At 51.4% G+C, this 27776-nt stretch overlaps 9 protein-coding genes across 13 annotated transcripts; 2 read left to right on the plus strand and 7 right to left on the minus strand.

The window, feature by feature from the left end:
• Positions 1 to 278: 278 nt before the first annotated feature.
• Positions 279 to 1987, plus strand: PV10_07778 (uncharacterized protein). Its single transcript, XM_016372714.1, has one exon. The coding sequence runs from the start codon at positions 374 to 376 to the stop codon at positions 1541 to 1543; it is 1170 nt and encodes a 389-aa protein (XP_016222046.1). The 5' UTR covers positions 279 to 373; the 3' UTR covers positions 1544 to 1987.
• Positions 1988 to 1991: 4 nt separating this feature from the next.
• Positions 1992 to 4316, minus strand: PV10_07779 (uncharacterized protein). The gene is made up of 2 exons (XM_016372715.1): positions 2703 to 4316; positions 1992 to 2406 (listed from the first exon to the last, which is right to left on the minus strand). The coding sequence occupies exon 1, from the start codon at positions 4176 to 4178 to the stop codon at positions 2718 to 2720; it is 1461 nt and encodes a 486-aa protein (XP_016222047.1). The 5' UTR covers positions 4179 to 4316; the 3' UTR covers positions 1992 to 2406; positions 2703 to 2717.
• Positions 4317 to 4716: 400 nt separating this feature from the next.
• PV10_07780 (uncharacterized protein) lies at positions 4717 to 8242 on the plus strand. Its single transcript, XM_016372716.1, has 3 exons — positions 4717 to 5914; positions 5976 to 6162; positions 6206 to 8242. The coding sequence occupies exons 1-3, from the start codon at positions 4787 to 4789 to the stop codon at positions 7846 to 7848; spliced, it is 2958 nt and encodes a 985-aa protein (XP_016222048.1). The 5' UTR covers positions 4717 to 4786; the 3' UTR covers positions 7849 to 8242.
• Positions 8099 to 10389, minus strand: PV10_07781 (uncharacterized protein). Its single transcript, XM_016372717.1, has one exon. The coding sequence runs from the start codon at positions 9964 to 9966 to the stop codon at positions 8803 to 8805; it is 1164 nt and encodes a 387-aa protein (XP_016222049.1). The 5' UTR covers positions 9967 to 10389; the 3' UTR covers positions 8099 to 8802.
• An 840-nt stretch (positions 10390 to 11229) lies between these two features.
• PV10_07782 (uncharacterized protein) lies at positions 11230 to 13033 on the minus strand. Its single transcript, XM_016372718.1, has 2 exons — positions 12868 to 13033; positions 11230 to 12757 (listed from the first exon to the last, which is right to left on the minus strand). Exons 1-2 carry the CDS (start codon positions 12932 to 12934, stop codon positions 11457 to 11459), a joined length of 1368 nt encoding a protein of 455 aa, XP_016222050.1. The 5' UTR covers positions 12935 to 13033; the 3' UTR covers positions 11230 to 11456.
• Positions 13034 to 13465: 432 nt separating this feature from the next.
• PV10_07783 (uncharacterized protein) lies at positions 13466 to 16253 on the minus strand. The gene has a single exon (XM_016372719.1). The coding sequence runs from the start codon at positions 15853 to 15855 to the stop codon at positions 14032 to 14034; it is 1824 nt and encodes a 607-aa protein (XP_016222051.1). The 5' UTR covers positions 15856 to 16253; the 3' UTR covers positions 13466 to 14031.
• A 473-nt stretch (positions 16254 to 16726) lies between these two features.
• PV10_07784 (uncharacterized protein) lies at positions 16727 to 18488 on the minus strand (the record flags this gene model as incomplete). The annotated part of the gene is made up of 4 exons (XM_016372720.1): positions 16727 to 16912; positions 16976 to 18071; positions 18125 to 18250; positions 18316 to 18488. 4 exons carry the CDS (start codon positions 18486 to 18488, stop codon positions 16727 to 16729), a joined length of 1581 nt encoding a protein of 526 aa, XP_016222052.1.
• Positions 18489 to 20287: 1799 nt separating this feature from the next.
• PV10_07785 lies at positions 20288 to 22503 on the minus strand. Of its 5 annotated transcripts, XM_016372721.1 has the most exons (4): positions 21930 to 22503; positions 21089 to 21879; positions 20941 to 21033; positions 20288 to 20888 (listed from the first exon to the last, which is right to left on the minus strand). In XM_016372721.1, the coding sequence occupies exons 1-4, from the start codon at positions 22331 to 22333 to the stop codon at positions 20428 to 20430; spliced, it is 1749 nt and encodes a 582-aa protein (XP_016222053.1). In that variant the 5' UTR covers positions 22334 to 22503; the 3' UTR covers positions 20288 to 20427. The 5 variants fall into 5 exon arrangements, with proteins under 5 accessions (XP_016222053.1, XP_016222054.1, XP_016222057.1 ...); XM_016372722.1 differs by having other exon boundaries at positions 20288 to 21033; XM_016372725.1 differs by having other exon boundaries at positions 20941 to 21879.
• A 674-nt stretch (positions 22504 to 23177) lies between these two features.
• PV10_07786 (uncharacterized protein) lies at positions 23178 to 25859 on the minus strand. The gene is made up of 7 exons (XM_016372726.1): positions 25631 to 25859; positions 25521 to 25580; positions 25325 to 25467; positions 25227 to 25275; positions 25076 to 25179; positions 23870 to 25028; positions 23178 to 23817 (listed from the first exon to the last, which is right to left on the minus strand). The coding sequence occupies exons 1-7, from the start codon at positions 25691 to 25693 to the stop codon at positions 23629 to 23631; spliced, it is 1767 nt and encodes a 588-aa protein (XP_016222058.1). The 5' UTR covers positions 25694 to 25859; the 3' UTR covers positions 23178 to 23628.
• Between the last annotated feature and the right edge of the window lie 1917 nt (positions 25860 to 27776).

Genomic DNA, 27776 nt, shown 5'->3' on the forward strand with positions numbered 1-27776 from the left:
AGGACTCTCGGTGTTCAAGAGATCTTTCAGAAAGCTTCGTCCAGCCTTTGACCAGCCTTGTTGATAAATGAGTCGAGAGCGATGTCAGACCGTGGAGATTTTCCTGCATGATGAGGAGGCCCATGCACTAAACTTAGATAGGTAAGATCAATAGTGTCGAGCATGTGTGACTCTACTGCAGCTTTGGATCACGTGAATGTCCTCCCGGTCTTTGTGCCGCGTCCCGTCATCCGCAGTCTCGCTTATCCTCGGATGCACCACAACAAGGGTACTTTCTGATATACTACCGGCCTCTTCCAATGTCTCTTTCGTTTTTCTGGACTCATTTTCGTTGACTTCATGGTCAAATCATCTCTGGGGCTCTACGCACACGATGAATTGTAGCAGGATTCTATCGAGGAAGGCGACAACGCTCAAAACGGGTGGTTCAGTTCGTTTTGCAAGTCAAACCACGGGAGCCCGTCTGAACAAGCCGATCGACTTTAGGAAAACTCCCATTATCCACCAAACCCAGGCCAGTGCGAGGACTGCCTTTGGGTTGGCGAACGACGCGCCCGTGGACTTACTGAACCTACACGGCGCCATCAACAGTTCATTACACCACGCTCTCAAAACCGACGAAAGCGTCTTATTGTTTGGAGAAGATGTCGCTTTCGGTGGCGTGTTTCGGTGCTCCAAAGGACTCGCCGACGAGTTCGGTGCTAGCAGAGTTTTTAACACACCGCTGTCAGAACAGGGTATTGCTGGGTTTGCCATCGGCTGTGCCGCAGAAGGGATGAAGCCGGTGGCAGAAATCCAGTTTGCCGACTATGTCTACCCTGCCTTTGACCAACTTGTCAATGAGGCGGCCAAGCTACGTTATCGAGAAGGAGCCACTGGCGTCAACTGCGGCAATCTAGTGGTTCGCATGCCCTGTGGCAGTGTGGGTCATGGCGCTTTGTACCACAGTCAAAGCCCCGAAGCTTTGTTCACGCATATCCCTGGTCTACGGGTCATCTTCCCCCGAGGACCAGCACAGGCTAAAGGCCTCCTCCTTGCCTCGATCCTGGAATCAAAGGACCCGGTTATCTTTATGGAGCCCAAGATCCTGTATCGAGCTGCGGAAGAATATGTCCCCAGGGAAGCATACACCCTCCCTCTGGACAAGGCCGACGTGGTCAAACAGGGGAAAGACATCACCGTCATCTCCTATGGCCAGCCAATGTATCTGTGTTCTGCCGCTATTGAGGCCTTGGAGAAAGAAATCAAGGGGCTCAGCGTGGAGCTGATTGATCTCCAAGCCATCTATCCGTGGGATCGAAAGACAGTTATGGAGAGCGTCAACAAGACCGGGCGAGCCGTGGTTGTCCACGAAAGCATGTACAATGCAGGCGTTGGGGCCGAGGTGGCGGCTAGTATCCAGGAATTGGCGTTTCTTCGACTGGAAGCGCCTGTGGCACGAGTGACAGGATTCAGTACGCATACTGGCCTGATATTTGAAAAGTTCAACATTCCCGATGTTGCGAGAATTTATGATGCATTGAAGCGCACCCTGGAGTTCTAAGAGTATTATTGAGGTTGCTACGACGTTTTATACAGTCAACGAACGGTCCAAGAGTACCTATTAGGGTCAATTACATCTTCACAAATTTCTGGATTGTCTTTCTCTCAATTTAAGCAAAGCTATCGTTCGATGGCATTGATGCGACGATTGCCGCGATCGGCTCGGCTTTCCCAGAAAGCGAGATGAACAACATCTCATCCCCTGGCAAAGAGAACTTCTATTCTCTTTGGCGCCAATCTTACTGAGTGTGATGGAACATGGCCTCTTGCATGGCCCATGGCACTCGAGACGTGAAAGCAGAAACGACGATGACCAGATGAACATCAAGGACATTTGTCGCCGGATGCTTTAGCAATGTACATAGAGACTAAGACACGAGCCCTGACAAAACGTGTGCCCAACTTTGTCGTAATTCTCTGGATGAATCCATTATCCTTGACCACCTCCCCCCCTCTCTTGGCTATCTACTCTGCGTGTTTCTTTCTGCAATCAATAAAGTGCCCTCTCCTGCTTTTACCAGTCCTTCCCGTCATGCTTCGATTGCACCATAGGCATTGCTTGGTAGTCTTGGAGACGACTTCGATCAACGCGTCGGCGAGGCTTGGTTTTGATTGAACATCGGCGAAGTTGAGGCCATATTGTTCAATGAGGGATCTGTCAAGAATGATGCCTTTGTAATTGATCGAAGGATTGGAGGCTGAAGTCATTTTGCGCTTTGGAATTGGCTGTGTCTGCTTGCGTTCTTCAGATGATATCGATGTTCGTGTGAGGCTGGGGGCTGGCTGTGGAACAGGGAGGGGGCGGTATAGCCTTGTGGTGAAGTTATCGTCTCAACAAGAGCTGAGATAAATGTGACGAACGAGCTAAGATGTACTCGTCAGTGATGTTGGATGTTGGAACAGAGGTACAGATGTCTGTGGGATGAATGTATGAGCTCTTAAAATGATATATATCTTGATCGTCAAACAAAGGCAGGAGCTTCACACTAGGCGGCAGGCGCGAGTGACGCGGTGCCACAATGCATCTCTTTGTCTTAACAACACGTCTTGCATCAAAAGTGAAGTCATGGCCATCATATTGCTGTGTTGCTGTTGGGAGTGCCAAAGATAGCCCGTGAGACAGGTATGCCGCAAACAAACACCTACACACATGGACTCACCATAGTGGTCAGACATCAGTACTCGTCCCGAAACACACCAACACGTGGCACTTCTTGACCCTTTTCATTGTCTTGATAGTACGCCCTGAACAAACCACCACAGTTGAAGTCAAACACAATCTTGCCTGTCTTCCTAGCGCCATGGGTTTCCAATCCTTGGTCGATCTCGATTCCGATGATGCCGCCCTGGCCTTCACCTGTCCGACCCCATCGTTCTCTAGCAGAACGCTGCAATTCACCACCTGGTCCTGCAATCGATGTGACGGCATGAGAAAGAGAATACTTATTGGAGGAGAATCGAGATATGGATGCTGCCGTGCGAACGGCATTGGTGCGGAGGAACGAGTCGCCGTTTCCAGTGCCGGACATAGCAACAGCGCGACGGCGTAGCGCAAGACCAGGTTGGTCCGCGAAAGACATGTGTCTTGGGATGATCGCGGGTTGTTGAGTCACAAAAGCATATGGAGGAGGCAATTCTGCAGGGCGGTGGGTTTTAATCAAAGGGTTCTGCCAGACGTCAAAGCACTCGGTGGCAGCCCGAGCATTCCTTAACACAGTCTCGGAGATTTGTCGAAGTACAGATATCTCGGAATTTGGCGACGCATGGGCAAAACAAGATTCTGCATGCTGGTCCCATGACTCTGCCCAGAACCCTGCACCGACGGTGGGAGTGTCACCAATTCGCCCGGCCTTTTTATTGGTCAAACCACCAGTCGAAGTTGCTGTCGCAAGGTTTCCCCACGAGTCAAGGGTGACGGCGCCCACAGTACCTTGACTTGGAATACCGATCACGTCCAAATCAATGTCAGAAAACACAGTTTTGTACTCCCCATTCTGTTGTGGTGCGTTAACTGATTCGAGCAGGTCTTCGTATGTGTAGAGGTCGGGAGATGGTGACTTTGACAGTCCGCGACGGTGCTCCTCCCACCGTTTCTTGGTCCAGAACCAATGATCTGGTTTCCTCTCCAGACCTTTCTCATTCCAACCCCATTCTTCGAGTTGTCGACCACTGAGATGAGTGTGCATCGCAGCTGTCCCGCCCAGACCCTCGTCATCATCAGAAGCAATCAAAACTTGCTTGGCGAGGAGAATGGGGTGCCGAGTGTTCTTCACCAAACTTACCGCTGCAGCGCGCTTGACGTAGCCTTGCGGCGGTCCTTTGGGGTCAATGGAAGTCACCATGAGACTGGCTTCCATTTCGATGGATCCACTCTCTGTGAAGACGGCGCCTCGGCCACAATTGAAGAGAGGATCATCTTCGAAAAGAGTGACGGCATGGGTAGCCGCATCCAGCGCGTAAGCCCCTGCATCTAACAAGTCGCGGGTGCTTGTCAGGTACTTGAGTAGAGATGCCTTGTATTGAGCCCAAAGAGCTGGAGGGAGGTTGTCTCTCGAGAGAGCTCCGGCGCCACCATGAAGGATGACCGTCGGTCGATAAGGACCGGAATCAAGTGGTCGTTTCCTTTGTGAAGTCATGGTGGCCTGGCATCAAAGCAGTGAGGCAGAATTACTATAGCGGTGTAGATGGAGCTTTGGCCCAACGAGATTGTTGGATGATTATCTCTGGGCCAGGACCTGAGCCAGGACCTGCTGGGGGCCGAGGTGTTAGGTAGTAAAAAGTACTTAGTCTAAGGGATGTGACTCGGTGCAAAAGAATGTGCAACCTGAGGCGCCCATCACGCCATCGCCGGGCTCAAGGCGGTGATTGTTAGTGGCTCAGGGGGTAGCCAGGGCTTGTCAGATACAAAAAAATCAGCGAGGCTCTCGAAATCCCTTTGGTTGGCGATCTCTGGGAAGATGCAATGTATCAACGTCACGATCAACTCGAGCAGTAGTACAAGGCTATCTTCCTTCTAGGTCAAGTTGTGATGAAGTCGTCCAAAGAAGAGTGAGAAAAGCATGTGTCAAATTGGCGAATCACAGTCGGCGCCGCGCCAAACTCAGTTAGACGGGAAGGTACGACTACAAGATGGAAATACCAGCAAGAACGACTTGGTTGACATCGTTCATTAACGTCCATCTTCCCTTTTTCTTGTTATAACAACTCATGTGTCTTGATTGATACTTGATGCCATTCTTTTGGGATGGCCACGGCTGACAGAGACTTTTCACAGGGGTTGCCACCCATCCGCACCAGCACCACTCGTGAACCAGCCTCGACATCCCCATCCCCATCACCATCGCCATCGTCATCCTCCAACTCCTCCACCTTGTCCCATCAGCGGACCTCTGATAAAGCAGATCCTCGACTATCACCGTCCGTAGCTGCCTTCCATGAGCTCAGTGACAAAGATGTCATCCACCGCATCCAAGCCCCCGGCAGTGTTCAGGCCGTCGTGGTTGATGACGACGTCCTCTTTGCCGGCGTCCAAGGGGGCAACATTGTGGCATGGTCGCTCGACACGTATGAGCTACTGGCAACCATTCCCGCCCACCGAGAAAGTGTGCTAGCCCTCGCTCTGTCTGATGATCGCTCCTTATTGTTTTCGACTGGTGTTGACTCTGTCGTCAATGTGTGGTCGACTCAGACGCTACAGCGTCTGTACTCACTTCATTCGCCCTTTGAGATTGGCGACATCTTTTCCGTGGTCCACTCTACCAAGAACCAAACCTTGCTGTGGGGGGCTCAGAACTCAAGTGTACAGTGGTACAACATCAGCACCGACTCTAATACTGTTAAATCTCCCACTGCCACCTTCTCCCCGGGCGCTAGGAAACACCGCTTTTTTGACTCCCTTGGTCCCGGTGGAAGTGTCAATGTCATTTCAGACGAAGATGGCACCGCCAGTCTCTTGCTCAACAGTCACGGTGGTCGAGTCTTAACCATTCCAAATCGGAATTACCTGCCGTACGCACACAAAAGCTACGTCTACGCCATGTTGTTGATCAAAGGACTCTTCACTCACGATCGCGAAGAAGAGGTCCTCGTCACTGGTGGTGGCGATGGCACCATCAAAATCTGGTCATTAGATTCCCTCGCATCTACTGGGCCCGTTCAGATGGCCAAATTCAAATCCCCCGGCTCTAGTGTCTTCAGTCTCTCGTACAGAGGATCCTTCCTCTACGCTGGCTTGTCCGATGGAGTGGCCAATGTCTACAACCTCGCCTCCAACCAGCTTGTGCAGAGATTGCAATTTGAATGTGGCGATATAAGCCAGATTCTCATTAGCACTGACGGTATTCTCTGCGGCACAACTCGAGGCATGATCAAGGTTAGTGTCCCTGCCCTGACCCAATAAAATGTTCGTTGCTGACTTGACTAACTCACGACAGCGATTTAACGATCACTTTTCCCAAACCGAATGTTGGAAGGCCGCTGAGGGAAAGGTCCTGGCGATGGCCTTGACAACGGATCGGCAGCATCATCTTCTGATTACCGGGGGCAACGATAATATCTTGTCATTCTGGGATGCTCAAGGTGCTTCGCACACCGCTCTGGCAAATCCTGCCCGAAGCAATGGTATGTCATCCGCCCTCGCTAGATCGAGTACTTATTCTCTTAGATGAATTGGTCAACACTCTCCGGGAGTTTGTCTCGTTTCGTTCTGTCGCAGCCAACCCTGGGTGTGTTCGTGACTGTCACGACGCCGTGGCCTTCTTACGCAAGCAGTGCAATGCTTTTGGAGCTACCACGACCCTGTTGTCTCCCGATCAAGGCGTCAACCCCATCTTACTTGCCAAGTTTCCAGCTTCTCAGCCATCACAATCTGTCAAATCAGTGCTTTTTTACGGTCACTATGATGTCGTCGACGCAGAGTATGATCCAACCAGCCAGAATCCAAGCTGGACTGCGGATCCGTTTGATCTACAGCCTCTCAACGGGTTTTTATATGGTCGAGGCGTGACCGACAACAAAGGACCTATCCTGGCCGCAGTCTACGCCGTAGCAGACCTGATTCAACAGCGTGCTCTCTCGTGCAACGTGACTTTTCTAATCGAAGGCGACGAAGAGGCAGGATCACGAGGATTCCGCAAGACGGTGGAATCCGCGCACAGGGCAATCGGACCAGTGGATTATATTCTTCTGTCCAACAGCTACTGGCTTGACGACCACATTCCGTGTCTCACTTTCGGCATGCGAGGGGTGATTCATGCATCCATCACCATCAACTCTAACAAGCCAGACCTACACAGTGGCATGGATGGGAAATCCGTCCAACATGAGCCCCTCAAAGACTTGACGCTTCTCCTCGCAAATCTCATTGGTCCGTCTGGAACCAAAGTGACAATACCCAACTTTTACGACACGGTCGATGAACTGTCGGAAGCGGAGATGAGGGCATATGCTGCCATCACCTCGTCTCTTCTTCCGGGCCACCCAGAGATTCGCAACGAGAAGTCATTTGCTTTGTCTCTCATGCAGCGGTGGCGCTACCCCAACTTGACCGTTCACCGCATCGAGGTACCTGAAGCCAAAACAGCTGTGACAATCAGCGGCTCAGCGACAGCAACCATTTCAATCCGCATCGTTCCCTCTCAGACCGCAGAACAGATAGCCTCTAGCCTGAAGGATCATCTATATGATCAATTCTCCCGACTGCAAAGCTCCAATACCCTCAATGTCAACATTCGGTCCAAGGCCGACCCGTGGCTGGGAGACGTCAACTCGGACCTTTATACGGCTTTGAAGTCGGCGATTATTGACGCGTGGAACCCTAACGGCTCGGCTGCTTCACAACGGTCGTTTCCAGAATCCCGATCATCAACCTCGTCTGCTGGAGCGGCTCCTATGGCCAGTAGTGGGTCCATGTCCCAACAAGTGGTATCGACCAGCAATGTCAAGTCTACCACACAACACGCTTTACCGCACACCGACTTGGCAGGGTCTTCGACATCCAGCTCGACCTCGACCAAGGGCACTCAATATGATCAGCAGCAACCACATCGGCCGACACAACGACGAGCGTCGACACTTGAGTCGCACGGGAACTTCACCATGAACAACTTGCCACGAGAACCGCTGTTTATCCGCGAAGGGGGTTCAATTCCGGCAATTAGTTTTCTGGAACACGAGTTTGATGCGCCAGCGGCCATGTTTCCCATGGGCCAGGCCAGCGACAACGCTCACCTGGACAACGAGCGGATGCGGGTCGAGAATCTGTACAAAGGTCGAGAGGTGCTGAAGCGGGTGTTTGCCGTTTTGTAACATGGATAAGGGCCCAGCAGGTGGGTCAACAAATGACTGCAGCGATCAGAGGCTCTCTTGTCTTTGACCATGGGGAAAATGGGCAGGAATGACTTCGGAGCCGGGTTTTAGATGGCGGTCTCAACGATTGAGATGGTTCTACGGGCGAGACAAGAGCATCTCAAATAGACACGGTGTGAAAATAGACCGAAATGGCATAAAGGACGACAATGATCGAGCAAGACGGACGTGAAGTGTGCTAAGCACTGAATAAGGCTATTGAGGGCATGGTGATATTGTTGTGATCACAATGGTTTTCCCTCAGCAAACAGTTTTGAATTAGCATGGTAGGTTATAGCCGGATAGGTATATATATATATGTGAGGCTGTAGACAGCGCACATAGGTGTCACCTGATCAAGATGATCTCGAAAGTTGAAGTGGATCTCACAAGTCGTGCTCGTGTCGGCTGAGCTGACGACGGATGGTCAACGCTAGAACCGAGAATATCATGGATGTGTATGTCATGAAATGAGGGCGTGTCGGTTGTATTTGTATTTCCCCTGATGACCAAGTCTCCGAACTGCTTCTTACCCAACTCCCCTCGAGTGTCGAAGCGAGTGCGGGTATCCGTGTCAACATCTCTGTTACCAACGCCGTTGCCATGCTGATGCCAGATAATCGCAGACCTTTTATATCGTGGGTGGCGCTCCGAATGTGACTTTTTTGCTCCAAATTAGAACCAACCCTGCCGAGCCATGACCGGCCATTCGAACACATCAAAACGGGTCTTTGGAGCAAACCTGTGATTTGCCCCCTTTCCAAGGCGGCATCGCCATATCATAAGGTCATCATAGAGAATGTCGGCCAAGGACAAATCCCCCAATGCTAGGGCTGTGGTATCTCTTGCAAGCCCGAGCTTCATGAGAAAGAAGCGGCCCCAAGGATCCATGGAAGAACTCGGATGGAACAATCATCACTTCTTACCCAAAACATTACCACCACTGAGGTTGATGCCACCAAAACTCCATCTCCCAGCGCCCCAGATCCAAGCTCCCAGGCTGGGATCTTCACCATTTTGGACCTGATTGTTCAGGTCGACGACACCGGCAAAGGAACGTTGCTGGGCATCGCTGACGCTGGAGCTATTTTCTCGGGGTGGGGGCTCGGTTCTTCCGACAGGTGTGATTCCATTTATGGTGTCTACAGCTTCAATGGCAGGGCCTTCGTTGAAGAAATCGACCAAGGTGAAGGTGGGGATGCGGCCATATTCGGAACGACAGGCGGACAGGGCAGCGCCAAGCATTCCTTGTTCGGAGCCTGGAGCGTTACTAACGGTGATGTTGTCCACAGCGGGAATTTGGATATCGAACAAGGCCTTTTCGTACAAAAAGTGGTTGGTAAAGGGCATGCGGTTGGAGGCGACAGCAGCTTGGGAGTTGCCGCGGACGGATGAAGGGCGATCAGGGGTACAGCTAAAGTCTGACATGGCAGTGTTATCAAAGGAGTTCTCAAATATGAAGGTGAATTCGTCCATGAGGTAGTTTTCTGACGCCGAGATCTGCGATGGTTCGAGCGAGGCGACAAAGACCATTAAGCGAGTATCAGCGTCGATGAGGCTCTGGAGGGTGGGCCATGACTCGGGAGCGACGGTGGTGGAGGGGGGTCGGTAAGCGTAGTCAACGATGTTGGCCGAGGTGAAAGACTGAGCAAGATCCGAGGGGCTAGCATCATCAGAATTTACGAGGAGGATGGTGACGACGTCGTTTGGGTTGTTGTCCAACCAGGCCTTGATTTCTTGTAACCACTTGGAGAGGGTTCCGGCGTCAAGTAGGTCGCAAGAAGAGTGACACAGATGGTAGCCTCCGTTTTGTTTATGGACTTGGCCGGAGAGAAGGCGAACGCCGGCGCTCAATTGCACGGTGGAATTGTAATATTGATTCCCCGAAGTCGAGAAGCGGGTTGAGGAGTCTCGTCGGAAAGGTGAGTTGTGGGCTCCCAGATGTAAGATGTTGTTGTAGGCCCTGGAGCACAGGTCGGGTGAGTTGTTACAGGCAGTGGACTGGCGCTTGAAGGGACTCAGTAAGGAAGCGGAGGAGATGGAGAGAAGGGCGACGAGGGCGGAGAGTGGTCGGAGCATGGCTGGAGGTCAAGGATCTTTGAAAACAAGGAGGAAGGGCGGATGTATGTGTAGACCGCAAGGACTTGGTGGGATAGAGGGCGTTGTGGCAGTAGTTCAATGAGGTTACCGCAGACGGGCTATGAGCATGGCCGCACTAGAGAGATTTGATGAAGTTGGATGTCAAGAAAGAGAGTCTAAGAAAGAAAAGACTCAACTGAACATTGTAGGTAGGGGAGTGTGAGTGTGTAGGGTGTGAATGGTGAGTGAGATGAGTTTAAGGATGAAACCTGGGGACGCGTGGACTAGAGGGCAAGAGCAGACGTCAATTGTGGATATGGGAAGGAACGATGAGGGAAGTGGATTGGCAGGAGTGGTCCTTGATGGTCCAATTCGAGACTCGAAGAGCTGAAGCAGGAGCGATAGGAGTGGCATAAGTCTCAGGATTGTGGTTTGAGAGACGAGGCGCAGTCAGAGACACGAAAGACACCAAAATGCACCAAAAAAAGACAAGAATCTATTCCAAGCCTTGCCTGACATGCCTGGTGCCTGGTGACTGGTCAGTGGTTAATGGTTGTCAGGCACAGGATGTTGAGGTGGGGTTGAGGGGCCTTGGGCCTTACGGAGTATGTAAGAGTCTAGGGAGTGGCAGGGAAGAACGGACGCCTGGTATGCACCGAGAGGACGAACTACCTGCCCACTGGGACAGACGGTAGGCGTGCATGGTGCAGTACTCCGTACCTACCTATACTCCGTAGGTACCTTAGGTCAGGTACCTACCTAGGTACCTAGTAAGGACCAGTGCTCTCAGTCGTGGCCAAAAGAGCGATCTCCAGGCCCTGAAACTGGGATTTGGCTGGCAAATGAAACAAACAGATTGGTGGATTCTGTCCGTATATGCGGAGGTACGTGGGTACCTAACACCGCCCTCACGGCCCTTAAGCGTACAGATTTACAGCTGGAGCCGCACCCTGACGCACCCAGACGGACAGAGCCTCAGGCCCAGGGTCTCCATACGAGGCCCTCGGCCCCCGGCCCCCTTCTCCTTCGCCTTCATACGAGAAATGTTGTGACTGTCCGTTGGCACGGCCACCTGGACCCAAGGATCCGTCGAACCAGCATGAGCCTTAAGTCTTCTTCCCACTCGGCGATCCTTTCTGTCTCCTATTTTTGGGTCGACTGGTCTTGTCAGTATACTCCGTAGCACTACGTGTCGTGCTCGCTATTTCCCGTCCTTCTAAGCCCTGCAGATACGAATAGTGACTGAAAACCGAGGCCCGTCAGTGTATATCACACAAGTCACAATGTCCTGGTTAAGGATTATAATGTAAATAAATCCACCCATATTTCAATCAATCTGTGTGCACTTCTGGCCTGGCAGCTTGTTGGTTCTTGTCTGGCGGCTAGTCGTGGCATCTTTACACCTGACGATTATTTACTTTTGGTTGCATTCACGCTCACCATTCCACCGACCTTGTTTTCCACAAGTGGATGCTCTCCCCATCAGCAGATCAACCTCTCCGAGTCATCTTCTTCTCCTGCTTCTTCCGCTGCTTCTCGTTCTCGCGATCCAAGAACTTGCGTTGTTCCTCCGCGCTCATCCCTTTCATCTTGCGATCTCTCTCATCCTTCTTCATCTTCTCCAATTGTCTCTGTCGTTCCTCCTCGGCCTCCCTATCGCTGACCTTCTTCAGCTTGGCCTTTTCGTTCTCGCGCGTCGCATTGATCTTTTTCAAGACCTCGGGTCGTAGTCGGCCCATGCCCACAACAAAGTCGGGCAGGCGGAGGAATGCTTGGAAGATGGGCAGTGTAGGTAGATAGTCTCCGTTGGAAGGGAGCTTCAACCCAAGTTGGAGGCGCTTCTTGGGCGTGGTCTCACTGAGCGTTGTCGGCTTGTCAGCTGGTTGATCGCTGATGATGAGGTATTCCAAAAGATCTCCGGCCTTGGTGACCGCAGACACCAGATCGGGGGTCAGGAAATTCTCCGTCACTTCGGCACTTTCGCTCATGACCGTCGCCCAGTCGGGTAGCTTGGGGTGGTCTTTTGTAAACGTCAACGACAGATCGTATCGTTCGTCCCTCAAACGTCGCATGCTCAGTTTATTGACGATGCCAAACACAAATGGATCATAGACCGAGTTTCCAACCGATTTGAGCTTGCCAGTTTCTTCAGATCCAGGCACAGCGGGAGGGACAAATTCCTTTTCCTTGCCATCAAAGGTATACATGACAATCTCCACTCTCTCGCCCTTGGGTTTGAGAGACTCGAAGAAAGCGCCCGTGATCTGTTCGGCAATCAACATTGGGGGATTCATCCTCCTCTTGAGCAGTATCTTGGCGTCGAGAAATGCCACGTTCAAGCGGCCTGTGGCATACATCTCATACTCCCAAGCCGCCTTTTTCTTGTACAAGTCCTCTGACACATTGTCGCCAGTCAGCTTGGCACTGGCCTCCAGGAAGCTGTCGCCTTGAACTCCCTCGGCGTAGGGAGTCACCTTTGCTGTGTGGCCGTAGCCGACCAAGGCGAATTCACGCTCCAACAGAGGAGCATGGACAGCAACCCACTTGGTGGCCTTTTTGCGGTTCTTGGTAGTGCCCCACAGATGGACAAGGAGAGCGACCAGGAGGATGGGGATCATAATGGCCTCCATGTAGAAGTCGGACGGCTGTGTGCGTTCCCATACCCGGTACCATTTGGTGTAGACTCCACGAGTGCCCAAACCTGCTGTGGGTGCGGCGGCCTGCGCATCCGCGGGGGAGGCTGGAATGGATGAGGGAACTGGGGCAGGTGCTGCGGCAAAGTCTGCAAAGTCTGCAAGATGGCATGGTTAGCTCGTCAATCTTAATCTCAGTCTGAATCTCAGCGAGAGGTAGTTGATATTGTCATGGGCAGTCCCAGTCCAACACAAGGGAGAGACCTACCAGAGTCTTCGGCGGCGAGTGGCGCCTGCGGGGGCTTGCCACCGAACAAACCCTGTACAAAGTCCATGTTGGACAATTTGAGCAGACAAGTGAGCGGTCAATCACTAGGATGCAAGTCAATGATCCTGTTGAGCCTTGACGCTTGAAGTCTGGAATCGAGCAAAAGGATGGCTTGGAAGAGATGATTAAGCTTGGTCTCGGTGGTCTCGGTCGAGTTGCTTGAGCTGCGACCTGGGACTGGCGACTGGCGACTGTGGGTTGCATTGCCAGATTGACTACGGAGTACTACTGACAACTAACTACCACTGACTACCGACCTAGGTACCTAGGTACCTACCTAGGCACTCCCCACAATCACTTTGCTTAGTTGCCATGCTTCCACCCACGCCTCTCGGCCTAATCAAAGTATCTAATCAAAATCGACCACCTGGCAAAATGAGATGAAATGTACGGAGTATGGGGCTTCGACCACATCTCGATCGAATTACATAAATCTCCGTCCTCCATCAGCTGTACTTTTGTGACTACTGTACTCCGTACATCCTCAAACAGTTTGTGCCTGTATCTATGTTTGAGTATAGCTCCAGCCATGCTTTACATACTCTGTACATCGACAGCCACTCGACAAGCATGCTGCCCACAAAACTTGACAGCCAAGGCTTTTCGCACATCCCACAAACTTCTACACACTGACACACCCCAGTGGGCCCCTCAAAACGCAACTCTTCTCAATCTCATCTTCAGTCATTATTCGCCCCGCATAGGCATCCCACACATGTTCTCATCGACAAATGAGTGGCACAGGGCACAGTGGTCATTCGCTGGGTACCTAGGTAGGTAGCTATATTTATGTAGGGATGTTCTACTCTTCCTACCATGACAACAATGTCGCTTACTGCTCGTGTAACAAAGACATCCTGGACACCAGCCACTCAACATGGCTACAAACACTCGTTGTCAGACCCAAGGTCGCTGTCCATCATGCACACTATATAGAAACCCCAATCCTTTCAAACCAATCCATTACGCATACATCGCTGCCCCACACATACCCATCTACACGCATATGCCATGATATCGTATGCCTCGTTAAACTTTTATTACATCCAAACACGCTCAATCATTCAAATTTCAACGCCTCCTGCCTTTTGTGACAATTCCGTCTCACCTCGCATATGCTGGTGGCGGGTGTCGCTCGTCAGCAGAAGGTGAAAAGGGCCCAAAACTCCCTTTGCTTCTCTCCTCTTCATATCTCTTGGCCATTTCGCTGGCCATCTTCATCATCCACGCCCTTTCAGCGATGCTGCTCCCATTTGAGGGGTCGGTCACAAATTGAAAGAAGTTGGGGATCGGCGCTCGTGATGATCCGCCTTCGCCCTCGCTCTCGATCGGGCTCTTGTCACACGAACCTGTAGCCCTTTGGCTCGCCATCTGTCCGCTCAACTCTGTGTGCTCTGGCAAAAGCATTGATCCTCTTGGTGTGGGGTCGTCATCCAATGTCATGGCTGGCGGTTTCCTCGACCTTACACGTATCGTCGCATCGCGATGAAATGCCCTGGGTGTTTTATGTATGTCCACGGCAGGCTCTTCGACCAAGGGCGTCGAGGCTGTCCCATTCTGACTAACACTTCGTGCTCCCCTCATGTGATCGTCATTCAAAGACAAATTATGCCTCGTGGCTGCCGGACTTTGGGGCGGTGTCACGGGGTTTGGAGATCGTGTAGGGTCTGATGCCGTGGTAGCTGCCGGAGCCGACAACACTGATCGAGGTGCCGACGTACTATCAGCGACGCTTGCCGTATCTGCCGTCGACCCGTCTTCGCTGATCAGCTCCATCTCACCAGTCTCGGGCTGTCGCCGTAGATTCACTACCCTCTTCTTCCTCTTGCGCGGGCGATGACCCTGTCCATGCCGGCCTCCGCCCATGCTCAGCCCATGACTTGCTGATTGGAAGCTGGACAACCCAGGCCGGCTCTGCGGTGAAGTGTCAAATGTAGATGTTGTAGCCGCACTAAGACTGGCGGCATACGAATGTGTCCTCGATAATGCCGGTGTAGCGCTCCGACTGTGTAGACCAGTCATCTCGCCTCTTTCCAACGGCCCAGTACACGCCCGGAATACGGCTTCCCTGATGGTTGGCGTGAAGAGCGATAGAGTGCGGTTGGAATCCGTCAGTGTGGCTAGTCGAATCAAGTTCTTTTGAGAAAACAACGACTGCGTCTCGAGTGACGAATCTAGAGAGAGTGCGGCGATCTCTGACGGACTTAATACGGCACCAGTAGAATCAACAGGATCCTGGGGAGGGCTGGCCAAAGGATCAATCACCACTTCGTCATTCGCCTTGTTGGTTGTGTTCATTTCCCGTTCTTCCCGTGTCTCGTGGTCTGGCACCCAGAGGCGCAGGGATAACCGGTGTATAATAGCTGGAAGCTCATCCATCAACAGGCCTCGCAGTTGATTTTCAATCTCCTTTTGTAGAAAGTTTGCGACGAATGGGATCGAGTCAAAGGTCGAAGAAACTCGCAGCGATTCGAGCGGATCATTTCGAAACACCAGCGTCAAGCCCTTTTGTCGAGAAAAGACCAGGATGATGAAGCCAGAGAGTCGAAATTCCGACAAGGTGATCTGAAGTGGGATCGTGAGTCCAGTGTCAGCAGCCAATGGTTGGGGAGCGGCAAACGGCGACCTAGTTCCCAGGAAGGTGTTGAGAGGGTTTGCTTGGACTTTAGTCTTCAATGTCAAAAAGGCATTGCCTCGATACATCATCTTGAATGTGCCGCGGAAGCGGTCTTCTGCGAGATCGCCAATCTCGAGGATCTCCAGCTCTGGAGGAACATCGCCGAGGTTGAGTTCATTGACAATAATGTCGTCGACGATGATTGCAGGCTTCGGATCCGCCCGGTTGAGAGCATTGGTGAGAAGTTCTTGGGCCCGGGGAAGGAACCCGACATCTGTCGACAGAGGAGACCAATTAAAGTTGAAGGCCATCTTGGGGACGATCTATGACCAAGGTCGTTGGATTCGTGCCCAAAATCAACGATTGTCGATAATGGTCATGGCGTTCAACGACGACAACCCTATACAATAAGGAATGAAAACGAGGGGCCGAAGGATCGTGGGAAACTATCGTCCTAGGCTGAGCACATGTCACGGTGGTCAGTGTGGTGTGATGATGATGTCGCGTGATAAGCGGAGTGACAGAAGCACCGACGAGATTGGTGAAGAATCACGTCCTGCAAAGTCTCTGGACAGGTTGGGGCAAGTGGAGGGTGTGGGTGTATATGTGCGTCTCTTGTGATAGAAATTTTGAGAACGTTGACACGTTATCGAGCGCGGTTGTTGCGTGGAAGATAGCAAACAAAAGCAAAGAAACCGGAAGATCTGCCGTGGAAGAGGTTGGCGCAGTCAGAGCAGCAAACCCAGTTTCCTCAATAATGATGGTGCAGTTCCCCTGGATTATCGTTCCTCCGACGCGGCGTGAGAAAAATGAAACCACGGGAAACTTCGGAGGAAAGGGGCAGATTTGTGTCGGTCGCACTTACCCCGAATGAAGGTAGGTGGATTCTAAATCTGGGGAAGGAGCGACACTATAGAACTGTACGATACTTGTACTTTCCACTCGTCTCAGGAAAAAGAAACCAAATAAGAATGAATAAGAACAAGGTATCTTGATGGGATTTCACCACAGCCATAATTTATCCAATCTGCGACTTTGTTGTGGTGATCGGCACTTGGTCAATCTCACCGTGGCTATGGAAGTGATGCCAGTGCTCTGGGTTCTCACTGCACGTTCGTGGCTCCACTAACGTGTCACGCACCGCAGTTCCTCCACTGTCTAGATGTCACATTCCCTCTTATCTCAAGCCGACTGGCGATGTTCCACAGTAGGCTTTTCTTCAATCGAATATTCCCCTACTTTGTCAATGTCAATGCGTGCAACCTCAGCGTCTTCGCCATCAAAGATTTTGGCAATCTCCTCGAGGGTCGGCCCGCGTGTCTCCACGTAAAGGAAGTAGACGAAGCAGAGTTCAAATGCAATCCAGCACTATTAATGGCAATGGGTTAGCAAAGACTCGATGCATGTTAAGGTGCTGACAGATCAACTCACAGTATATATCGTATACAGTTTCCAATTCGGATTAAGATGCTGGAAACCCAGTGGGTTGACATATTGGTTGATGACAAGGGCGACCTGGATCCAGAAGTTCAAGATCATCAAGCCTTTGGCACGGATCTTGAAGGGCAATATCTCTACCGTGTATCCAACCAAGAGACCAGACCAGGCGAGAGCGTAGGCGACCCCGAAAATCCAGATAAAAGCCACCACAGCTTGGCCCGCAGCCTTGTTCTGGTCCTCCTGATATATAGCCGAGCAAATGGTCCAGGGGATGAAGCAAATCAACATACCAGCTGTGGCAGCCAGAAAGAGAGGTCGTCGTCCGAGACGGTCGCACAGCAAAGCACACGTGACTGAGACGATGAGGGCGAGAATGGTCTGCCCACCGTTCAAACCTAGCTGCGTGTCGGTGGAGGTGATGCCAATGGACTTGTAAATGTCGGTGGCGTAGTATGAAACAAGCCCGTTGCCAGACCACTGGGAGAAAAGACCGAGCGACACAATTAAAAGGGTGCGATATCGATTACCCTTGGTCTTGAGGAAGTCAAGGTAGCTTGACGATTTCCTGTACTGGAACTCGAGCCGCAACGTTTCACGGATCTCGGCGTATTCGAATTGGACGGTTGGATGGTTGGCGTTGCCGTTTGCATGATACTTGGCCAATATCGCCAGCCCTTCGTCAGCGCGATCCTTCGAGATCAGCCAACGGGGAGACTCGGGGCAGAGAAAGATGAAAGCTAGTTGAATGATCGAAGGTAGTCCCTGGACAATGGTGGGAATCCGCCATGACCATTCCGATCCGATTCGCTTGGTGCCAAACGACAGCCACGTGTTGACAATCGCGCCCAGATTCCAAAGGCAATTGTAAATGGCTGTCACCTTACCGCGATGCTGGGGATGGCAAAGTTCCGTCAGAAGAAGAGGTGACGACAGCTGGGCCATGGAATTGCCAAAACCCATCAAAAACCGTCCACCTTTGAACATGGCCAAGTTCTGAGATGCTCCCTGGATGGCGGCGGCAATGATCATGATGACGCATCCGACCACAATGGCGGCCTTGCGACCCCATCGGTCGGCAATGAAAGGGCTAATATTAGTCAGTCACTACTGATGATCATCACAGACCAGGGCGTTACTCACGCAAATGGCAGACTTGAAATGCTTCCAATGCTGTACAAAGCCGTCAGGAGCCCGAGATTAGACCCCTGAGGGTCATTGAAATAATCTGTCCATTGAGGTAAGATTCGAATATTGTTCAACATGGACCTAAACAATCATCTGGTCAGCCTAGGGACAGCTCGTTAGTATGCTATGAACTGTATGCATCTCACCCATCATAACCAGTGGTGGCCGATGCCACACAAATGATGGCAGCATAAAAATAGAGCTTCCTCAAGCCGGGGTCCCTTCGCCAGTTGACACGCTCGAGCTCTGGTGCTTCTGCTTGGGCAACTTGCGCTTCTGCGGTGTGGGCTGGTGTCTTCTGGATCTTGATCTTGACCATGTTTGACAGATGGCCGAGGTCGTTCGTTCTGACAGAGACAGATTATAGCTTTCTGCTATTGAAATGCTGGTGCTAGAGGCTAGAGAATTGACAAAATCATCTCTCAGGAGCACGAGGAGTTTTTATAGTAGGCGGACTCTACAGGCGAAGTCCACCATAAACCCAGAAACATCCTGTAGGCTTCCCTGATGGAGACGGCCTTTTACCCAGAGACGCTGGTCCGGGTGAATTGCGGCGGGGAGATCTGGAGAACTAGCATTAAACATGGAGAGGTACAAGACCCTACGCCACGTAGAGACCTCTTTGACCACAGATAAGGCATGAGGTTCTATGTGGCCCGGCATTTATAAGAGTATGCCGAAATAGGAGGAGTGCAACGAAAGCCAAATTAGCTGAAGCATGCCGCTGACAGTCCATAGGAATGCTTGCCGTGGTTCCATTCGAAAGCTAAACACGAGGTGGGGAGGTGCTTTGGTAGGTTCAGTTCATACAAGGCGACTAGGATCAGTGGATTACAAGAGACATGTATGGCCAATAAGTTGATCTTTGTGGACCACACGCCTCCACCAAACACTCGAACAGTGAAGTGCGGGCTCCTCGACACGACCAGCCCCTCAACATCCCTCTTTGCCGTTTTGGACGATGATGGGAGTCAAGCGTTGCGAACGAGCGGGAGCAGTCAAAGGTTCAGAGCGATAATAGGGAGCTTTCAACACCTCGATTCAAGCATTTTAGAGGATCTTGGATTCTGACAAGGTCATACGCTAACCATGCTTGGCATGGCAGGATCTAAGCATCGGTCTGCATTATGCAATGCGTATGCATCCGCCTTGGGATTTAAAGTAGAAGAGAGGTCAAGCAAGTAGAAGAACTTCATCTGATTGATGAGCCTAACTAGGTCCAGCTTCGCCGACACACCCGTAACTCCAGTCATTGGACGGTTTAGGTGGAGATTTGAAGGCAATCTAGAAACTCAATGTGCTTTGTAGTGCCTGCACGCACTCAGAACATTCCTGATTATTATCTAGAGCTTCACTGTTAAACTTTCAACCCCGGATCACCAACGTAAACTCTGGGTCTTCACGTCCAAGAGGTAGGATAGAGGCTAAAATCCAAAGTCAAAATGTTGCGCCACCTTCGCGGCCATTTTGTTGTGTCCAGTTGATACCGTGCAAATGTGGCTGGAGGCATGGCGTTAAGATTCCAACCGACGTGAAGGAGGCTTAATGCGTGCTCACTATTTAATCGGCTGTTCTGATCAGAGGAAACAGTTTCGTTTTCGGCGCTGGGCTTTCAGGAACCCTTCTCTCACGATCCTGCTTTCGGCTCCATTGGCCGAGAAGAGAAGCGTGGCAACCGGTTAAATTCGTGACCATGTGGATAAACTCCGGAGGGGTGTGCAGGATCTTCCGAAGCTTTCTCTGACATTCATCTGGAGTAAGGGGTCAAGACTCTATTCTTTTCGTAATGATACAGTGCTCGGTCAGAAGGGATCACGTTGGCAAGTTCGTAACGCGGACAAGACTGCTCACCGATCACGTCACTGGAAATGCCGTGGCCCATGCTCTATAGTCATCATTTTTCTCGAGGCTTATCTTACACGAACGCCGCTACTATTAAGGGAAGTCCGTCGATGGACGCTGAGGGCCACCAAGATCTAGCTCGATCGACCCTATACAGTGCATCTCCCATACTCAGAGATCCAATATTTACCCTCGGCATTTTTGTATCGGTACGAGGCTGTGATTCAAGGGTCACCCGTTGATCACCACACAGGGAGCAAAGCTTGGACAACGAAACTAGCATAGGACGATCAATTTTCAAATCTATGGAGTACCGTTGATGACAGTGATGATTTAACAGAGATGTTTATCATCATATTATACCTAGTTGTAATACCGCTTGTTTGGTCGAACCCACATCATCGACCACACTCGATCTATACGGTCTCCTTGGATGGCGGGACGACCTCAGACTTTGTGATTGGTTCATTGGACTCGGGAGTTGCAGCGCGATCGTCTTCGACATTCTCTGGGGTATCTTCAAACTCCTCGGGTAGAATCAGGTTGAGGATCATAGAGATGAATGCCGTAATCGCAAAACCAGTCTCCATGACAAGGGTGATGGCATCATAAAACCCTCGCAGGGAGTGGTTATCACCCGAATAAGTGAAAACACCGTCGAACCAGGTAGGCACCAATGTGGCACCGTAGCCAATCGCCAGCGACGCAGTTAGGATGAATCGAGTGCGTCGGTTGAATGGTACTCGGTTGACAATGGCCATACCAGACACGGCGACGGCACAGAAGAGGAAGGTTGTCATTCCTCCCAAGACAGGACTCGGAATAGCAACTAGAGCTGCGGAAAATTTGGCAAATAGTCCCATGACAATCAGGAAAACTGGAATCAGGTCAGCGTCATTCATGACTCAGTCGCCTGGACCTCGACTTACAGCAACAGCAGTATCCAGCTTTTCGATTTGCGCAGCGAGTCAGTGCAATCACACCGTTATTCTGGGCAAATGTTGACATTGGGGTAATAGTACCTGTGATAGTTGTGTTAGCGACAGCCAGACTGATCGGTGTTTTGAAGGCGCTTACAGAGGGCAGCGATCATGCCATTAAGGCCATCTGCCAATACACCACCCTGGATGCGAGACTCAAACTCAGGACCCGAAACTTCAAGACGGGAGACATCGCAAGTTGCGGTGACATCACCAACAGCTTCGCAGGCACAGATGATAAATACTGTCATGATGGGCAAGACCAGAGGGCCGTAGAGTGACAGATGGAAGGTCTTGACCCAAATGAAGGAAGCCACAGGAGCACTGGTGATTCCCGAGTCGTCAAAGTAGCCAGTGGCGGCAGCAACGATACAGCCTGTAAGCAGGCCGAGGATGACACTGGTGGACTTCATGATTGGAGAACCAAATCTTTCACAGAGTATAATCGTGACAAAGACGAGGAATCCAAGCCCGATGAACTCAGCACTACCCCAGACGAGCGCGTGAGGAGCAGCGATGTTAGGACACAGTCGGAAAAAGCCGTCATCCGGTTTGGCGGCACAGAGGCCATTTCCACCAGCCCAATTCATAAATCCAGTCTCGATGAGGTGGACTCCGATCAGCATGACGGTTGGTCCAGTGACAATGGGTGGGAAAATTTTCTTGAGAAGCTTAGGTGGCATGAAAGCAATGGCAACTTCGGTCAACGCACAGATTGCGCAGGTTCCAATGAGGGCGCCATATGCATCTGGGCAGGGGAGACGAGTGCCGTCTTCAGCAAGTTGGCAAAACCCATTGGCATACATCTGATTGAAGGCACCGGTGGCGACGGGAATAATGGCAAAAGATGTTCCAACCACGGAAATCAATCCTGTGCCGATGAAATAACTGTGGGAGGATCAGCGCATTGTTGAAGGGCCCGAGATGGTAACACTTACGGAGTCTTCCAAATATGGAAACGGGTGATTTGGATGGACGAAAGGATACCACAGACGATTAAAGACGTGGACACCAAATACTGCTGGTAGTCGGTATCGAGATTGACACCGCCTTGTCCAGAGAGAATGATGGGAGGGGTCATAACGCCTGCCAACATGGCGAGAGCGTGCTGAAACCCTAAAAGTAGAGCCAGAAACACCGGCATACTATCGTGGAGGCCGAAGAAAGGGCTGGCGCGTCGAGCCTTTTTGAGAAAGGGGATGTTTGGTCGGAAGAGGAAAGCATAGTCATAGTTGCCAATAAGGCCTTCCTTGGTGAAGAATGCTTTGCGGACACGATTTGCTCGGTCGGCCAGAGTTTGTTTAGGGCCTATGTTAGGGCCGATTTGATCTGCTTCGCCCATGATTGAGATTTGACGTTAATGCTTGGTAGAGAAGAGTAACTACGAGAGCTAGATGCCGTCGTTGGATAGGTAATGGATACAACTCGAGGGGTGGGAGGCATGGAGAGGTATTATATGTCGTCTTTACAGGGCTGGCCAGCAGAGTCGACATGTCCATCGGACACTGCCAGGGTCCGCCTATCCACAGAACAACCTCTCCGGTATCTAGACTGGTGGGGTAGATGCCGATCAAAAGCCTCGTGGTGTGTTCGATTCAACAACCGGGGCAAGCCATCGCGGGCAACGGCGACCAGTCACAAGAGCGGCAGACCCATACATACATAGTTTTCACCTCCAGATCCAGTGTCGGGGCCGGCCATGAACGTTGGTCTCGAGGCATCGCTTAGGGAGGACCCTTGACCCTGGATTGCACGGTAGGGGTCGATTTACGGTCTGTGATTGGCCCGGCGCCGACCGATAGGACCAAGCGGAGCCCAGGGCTTGGCAAGTCTCTTATCTTTTTCATCACCAAATCTTTGCATCTGCTCTTTATCAGAAGCATTTCACAGGCTCCATCTACTCCGCCTTATCTTGCTTTACGCATAGCTTACACCTTCTGGGCTTAATCTTGTCTGGTCTAGAGTCTTGGACAAACGAAGAGCCAGCCACATGTCCACTCCGCGATCTCGTTACTCGCAAAAATTCTGTCGGAGCCTCAAATCATATCTCGTGATATGTGATGCATGCTGCGTGAGCACTTTGTTTCTTTAGCAGAGGTTCGCATGCGATGTCTTGGATTTCCTGCTATTGCCGCAAAATCCTGCTAGATTTATCAAATTTTCGACCGGGGCCCCCTTTGGAGCCCATCTGGCATCGTTGAAGTGTGAACGATGAAGATCTCCAGAAGTAGAGAGGAACTTGGGCCAATCACCAACCTCTCACTTCCCTGACTCGGTCTACCCTTCTTCGGATAGAACTTGTCCCTTTGCGCTAGTACAAAACCGCTGCTTGCTTGCACCTAAAGCGAAAGATTCATCTCGATCAGAGGTTGATCCTTGACGCCGAGAACCAAGATCTACATTTTGAAAGTGTTCGCTTATCATGACTTTCTGTCTATCCCTGTGCACCCACGACGCCGTCGCCCTCCTATTCACTACGAGCCCCGCGACCAAGATCATCATTTTTGGTAAACAGCCACAACATCGTCAACGCTTCCCATGATGTGAGTAGGACAGTATGTGGCAAGATTTAATAAGCTACTCGGCATCCGGCATAGTACTATCTTGCCCATATTGACAAAACGACGCTATCGAATGTCAAGCAGACTTGAGGGTCTTGACCTCGGCAACGAGTTCTGACAATGTCTTGGTCAAGGTGCTCAGCTGTCTGGATTGCTGTGCCACCAGGGCTTTTAGATTCTTGATCTCTCGGTCGATCGAGTCTTGGCTTTCAGGGTGAGCAGTGACCTCATTCACGTCTTTGTCGGTAGTCGGTTCTGCTTCCGCCTTTTAATCCGTTAGCACTTTGCGCTTAATTGCGTCCGACACAGATACTCACCTGAGATGGGGAAGATGGCTTTGGCTGTGGCACTTCAACAGTAGAAGCTTTGACTGGAGAAAAGGCTCGGGGCTCCTGCCTGGCATCAAGAGGTGCTGGCTTGGCGGCACATGTACGCTCGACCGGCTTCTGCACTTCCTCAAATGGTGACTCGTCGCCACTTTCCTCTGCTGGCTCGGCGTCCTGGAACTTACTGGCAGCAGCCGCCATACCGACGCCTTGCTCCTTCATCGAAGGTGGCGGCGATATCAAAGCAGGCTTTGAGGCTGGTGCTGGCTGGACAATTTCCTTTTTGGGCTCCGGTGCCTTGACAGGCTCGGGTGCCTTTTTGACGGGGAGTTGATCCGCTGGAACTTCTTTGGCCCCGCTGCCATCGTATAGACCTTCTAGGGAGATCTTAGGAGGAACCCCATCGGCGCCACCAAACCATTCCTTGCTACTAACTGCAGGTTTCAATCCAACAGTCGGCGGATAAATGTCTTCCTGGAACGTCTCGGCTCTCCGAGGAACGATGAAGGAAATTGGTTCGATATAGCTGTCATTGACCGTCTTATAGCCGCGAGCGATCTCATTTTCGTGGAGATTGACCCCTCGTTTCGGGACAAATGCAAAGCCCCGTTGGGCGTCGGCAGACTTGTACTCTGACAGGTACTCGAACGCGTCGTTCTCGTACTCGTAATATCGGATGTTGCCGTCTCCTTTGCCGGCGAGGAAGAGCATGCTTGTGCCATCATCCCAGAAGGGCATGCACACTCCAGAGATCGAGTCCAGCATCTGGAACCCGCCAAGAGGTTCGCCGGCTGCCCGGAAGTCCCATAATGCCAATTGGCGATCACTCATCCGCGAGAACCCAGTGGTGGCAATTCGATCGTGCTCACCAAGCCAGACAGCTCGGCTGGACTTCGCCCCAGCATGTCCAGGCCCTTCGTGCGCTGGCCTTTCTTGTCGGGGATCCCAAATCCTTAGTTTCTTATCTCGAGAAGTCGTCACAAGGTGCTTTCCATCAGCGCTCCAGGAGAGCGACTGAATGACATCGCCGACCTTGATCGCAGATTTGGACGATCCAGCCTCAATATCCCAAAATTTGACGGTGAAATCGCCAGCAGCTGAAGCAAGAACATTCTCGGCTGCAGGGTTGAACAACACATGACCTACTTTTCTGCGGGTTGTCAATTTATGGTACATCACCGTGGCAACATGACTGACTTTGGATGTCCGCTCAATTTCCCAACCGGGGCAATATCTTCAATTTCGTCGGCAGGAATGTCTAGGTGGAGGGTAAAGTCGTCGGGAACTCGCCATAAGAAGACCTGTAACTGTGAGCATCAAGATTATTTGTCGCGGAATCACCATGTACCTTGCCGTCATCAGAGCCTGAAGCGACCAAGGAATCGTTGAACGGATTCCTATCCCATGTTAGCATTGCCCTCCATCCTCACGTGCCAATACGCCTACCAGTCCGTGTCTAATACCACAGCCGTGTGCCCTCGAAACAGTGGAATCCGTTCTGGTAGACGGCCTTTCTCTCGCGTGGGAATCACAGCAAAAGCTCCTCCTCCACTGCTGTCCCAGTTGACCGCGAGATATTCGGGATTCGCCTGGAAATAAAGGATCAGGAGAGCGCTGTAAGGGTGGCCGTGAGGGGGTGTACCTTGATCAAATTGGTATCCCAGGCATTCTTAGAGATCCTCACGTTGTCATAACATTGTTCCTGAATCTCTTAGCGCGGTGTCTTTTAACCTCTGAGCGAAACAAGGCAACCTTTCGAGTCGGGCGGCCAAACACGTGGCGATACTTGGAGGAGCGGACGAATCGACCCGCCATCTTAGGAGGTATTTGTTGGGTTTCGCGGGATAGGTTCAGTGTGTAGCGATGGAAAGAGTCGACCTTCTCTTGCTGAGGACAGCCAGAACTCGGGTTTCAGCGGCTGATGCTGCTCAAGGGGCCATTTGCTCCATTCCAAGCTGACCGCAGGGTGGTTATTCGCAGCCTGCCCATGGTCGAGTTTCCAGGTCCAATCCGGCCAAACTCTTGGCATCATCTCATTTATGGTTTAGTGGATACGGCGGAGTACTTTGACGATAAATAGTCGTCACGTGTTTTATCTGTTCGTCTAGATTTGTTGTCCCTTAGGCTCGCAATCCATCATGCGACATTCGTTGCAGAAGCATTGTTGTCCAACGCCAACTTCTGAGCAAGCTGTAATAAGCGTGCGTGTAACATAAGTGCTTCAAGGAGAAATAGCATGACAACCTTCTTCCCTCCCCGCTCGCTCCACCAAATCCACCCCTATAAGGTCTCTAAGATTGTGGAGTTCCAAAACCAGCTCACGTGTCGCGAAACTCCGATCTGAGTACCCGGAGAATTGTGGAGCCTCTATGGATGCCACATATGGATACCCATTATGTAGTGACACGAGTGGTAGGTAAGATTGTAGGAATGAGATAATTCCCGTGATCACCAGCGATGCATTTCCATTGCTCCGGTATACTGCATAGTGAATGCAAAGGACAAAGGACACAGGTGGTTCTTCTCAACACATCCACCGCTCACTTCGGTATTTTCTTCCTCGACCGCGAAGAATACATCTACGAAGAGCCATGTCTTGGTTACATATCGACGAGGCCTCTGACTTCTCCCTTCAAAACCTTCCGTATGGAGTATTCTCATGTGAAGGGCGGGATCAACGAATTGGGGTTGCCGTGGGGAGCTATGCTCTCGATATGAAAGTCCTGGCCGAAAATGCCGTCTTCTCAGCAATAGATTTCGATGTTACTGCTCTGCAAGAAGAGAATCTCAATCGATATGCAGCACTGGGTAGGCCGATCCACCGCCAAGTTCGCAAGTTATTACAGAACTTGCTGGATGTGAATACTTCTTTGGGCCATGTGCTGCGGGATAACGAGACCTTGAGGAATCTTGCATTCCTTCCACGAGCGAACATCAATCTGCACCTCCCCATGGCCGTGGGTGATTACACTGATTTCTTTGTGGTCCCATACCATGCACAAAATGTACGTCTGATGTAGAGCAGGTCGCACTGACACATGAGCTAACCCATACCTGGGCTGTAGTGCACAAACATCTTTCGACCAGGACAAAGCCTGCCTCCTGCTTTCTTCCAACAGCCTCTAGGCTACCATGGCCGTGCATCTTCTGTTGTGATATCCGGCACGCCGATTCGAAGGCCCAAAGGACAATTTGTGACAGAGGACGGCAGGTCTGTATTCGAACCGAGTAACAAGCTGGACTATGAGGTAGAGTTTGCTGCCTTTATTGGACAGGGAAATGCGTCAGGTGAAGGAATCAATGTCGAGGACGCCGAGGACTACATATTTGGGCTGGTCCTTCTCAATGATTGGTCAGCCAGAGACATCCAACGGAGAGAGGCGGCGCCACTTGGCCCGTTTAATGGGAAGAACTTTTCTACCAGCGTGTCGCCATGGATCGTTTCACTGGATGCCATCGAGCCTTACCGTGCATCTTCACTGCCAAAGGTATGTAATGCTGGCTCAAGTGACATCAACCAAGTCTAATTTCTTCCAGAAGGGACCTCTACTAGGATACTTGGATGAAAAGAAAGAGGCTTCTGTTCATGATATTCCCATCGACGTTCAAATCCAAGGTGCGTGATCCTGACGGTTTCGACTTGTCGACGCTAACACTTTTAAAGCCGACTCCGAGACCTTTGTTGTTGCACAAGCCAACGCCAAAAATGTTGTCTTCTCCTTCGCCCAAATGCTAGCCCACCACACAGCCGGGGGATGTCCCATGCGAACGGGAGATCTCATCGCCACTGGAACGCTCTCAGGTGTTCGGCCTTCAGAGTATGGCTGTCTGTTAGAGGTGACTCGGGATGGCGTTGACTCTGCAGAGTTTCTCGGTCCCAACAATCAAACTTTGAAGC

Source organism: Exophiala mesophila (genome assembly GCF_000836275.1).
Source record: "Exophiala mesophila strain CBS 40295 unplaced genomic scaffold supercont1.5, whole genome shotgun sequence".
Taxonomy (NCBI): Eukaryota; Fungi; Ascomycota; class Eurotiomycetes; order Chaetothyriales; family Herpotrichiellaceae; genus Exophiala; species Exophiala mesophila.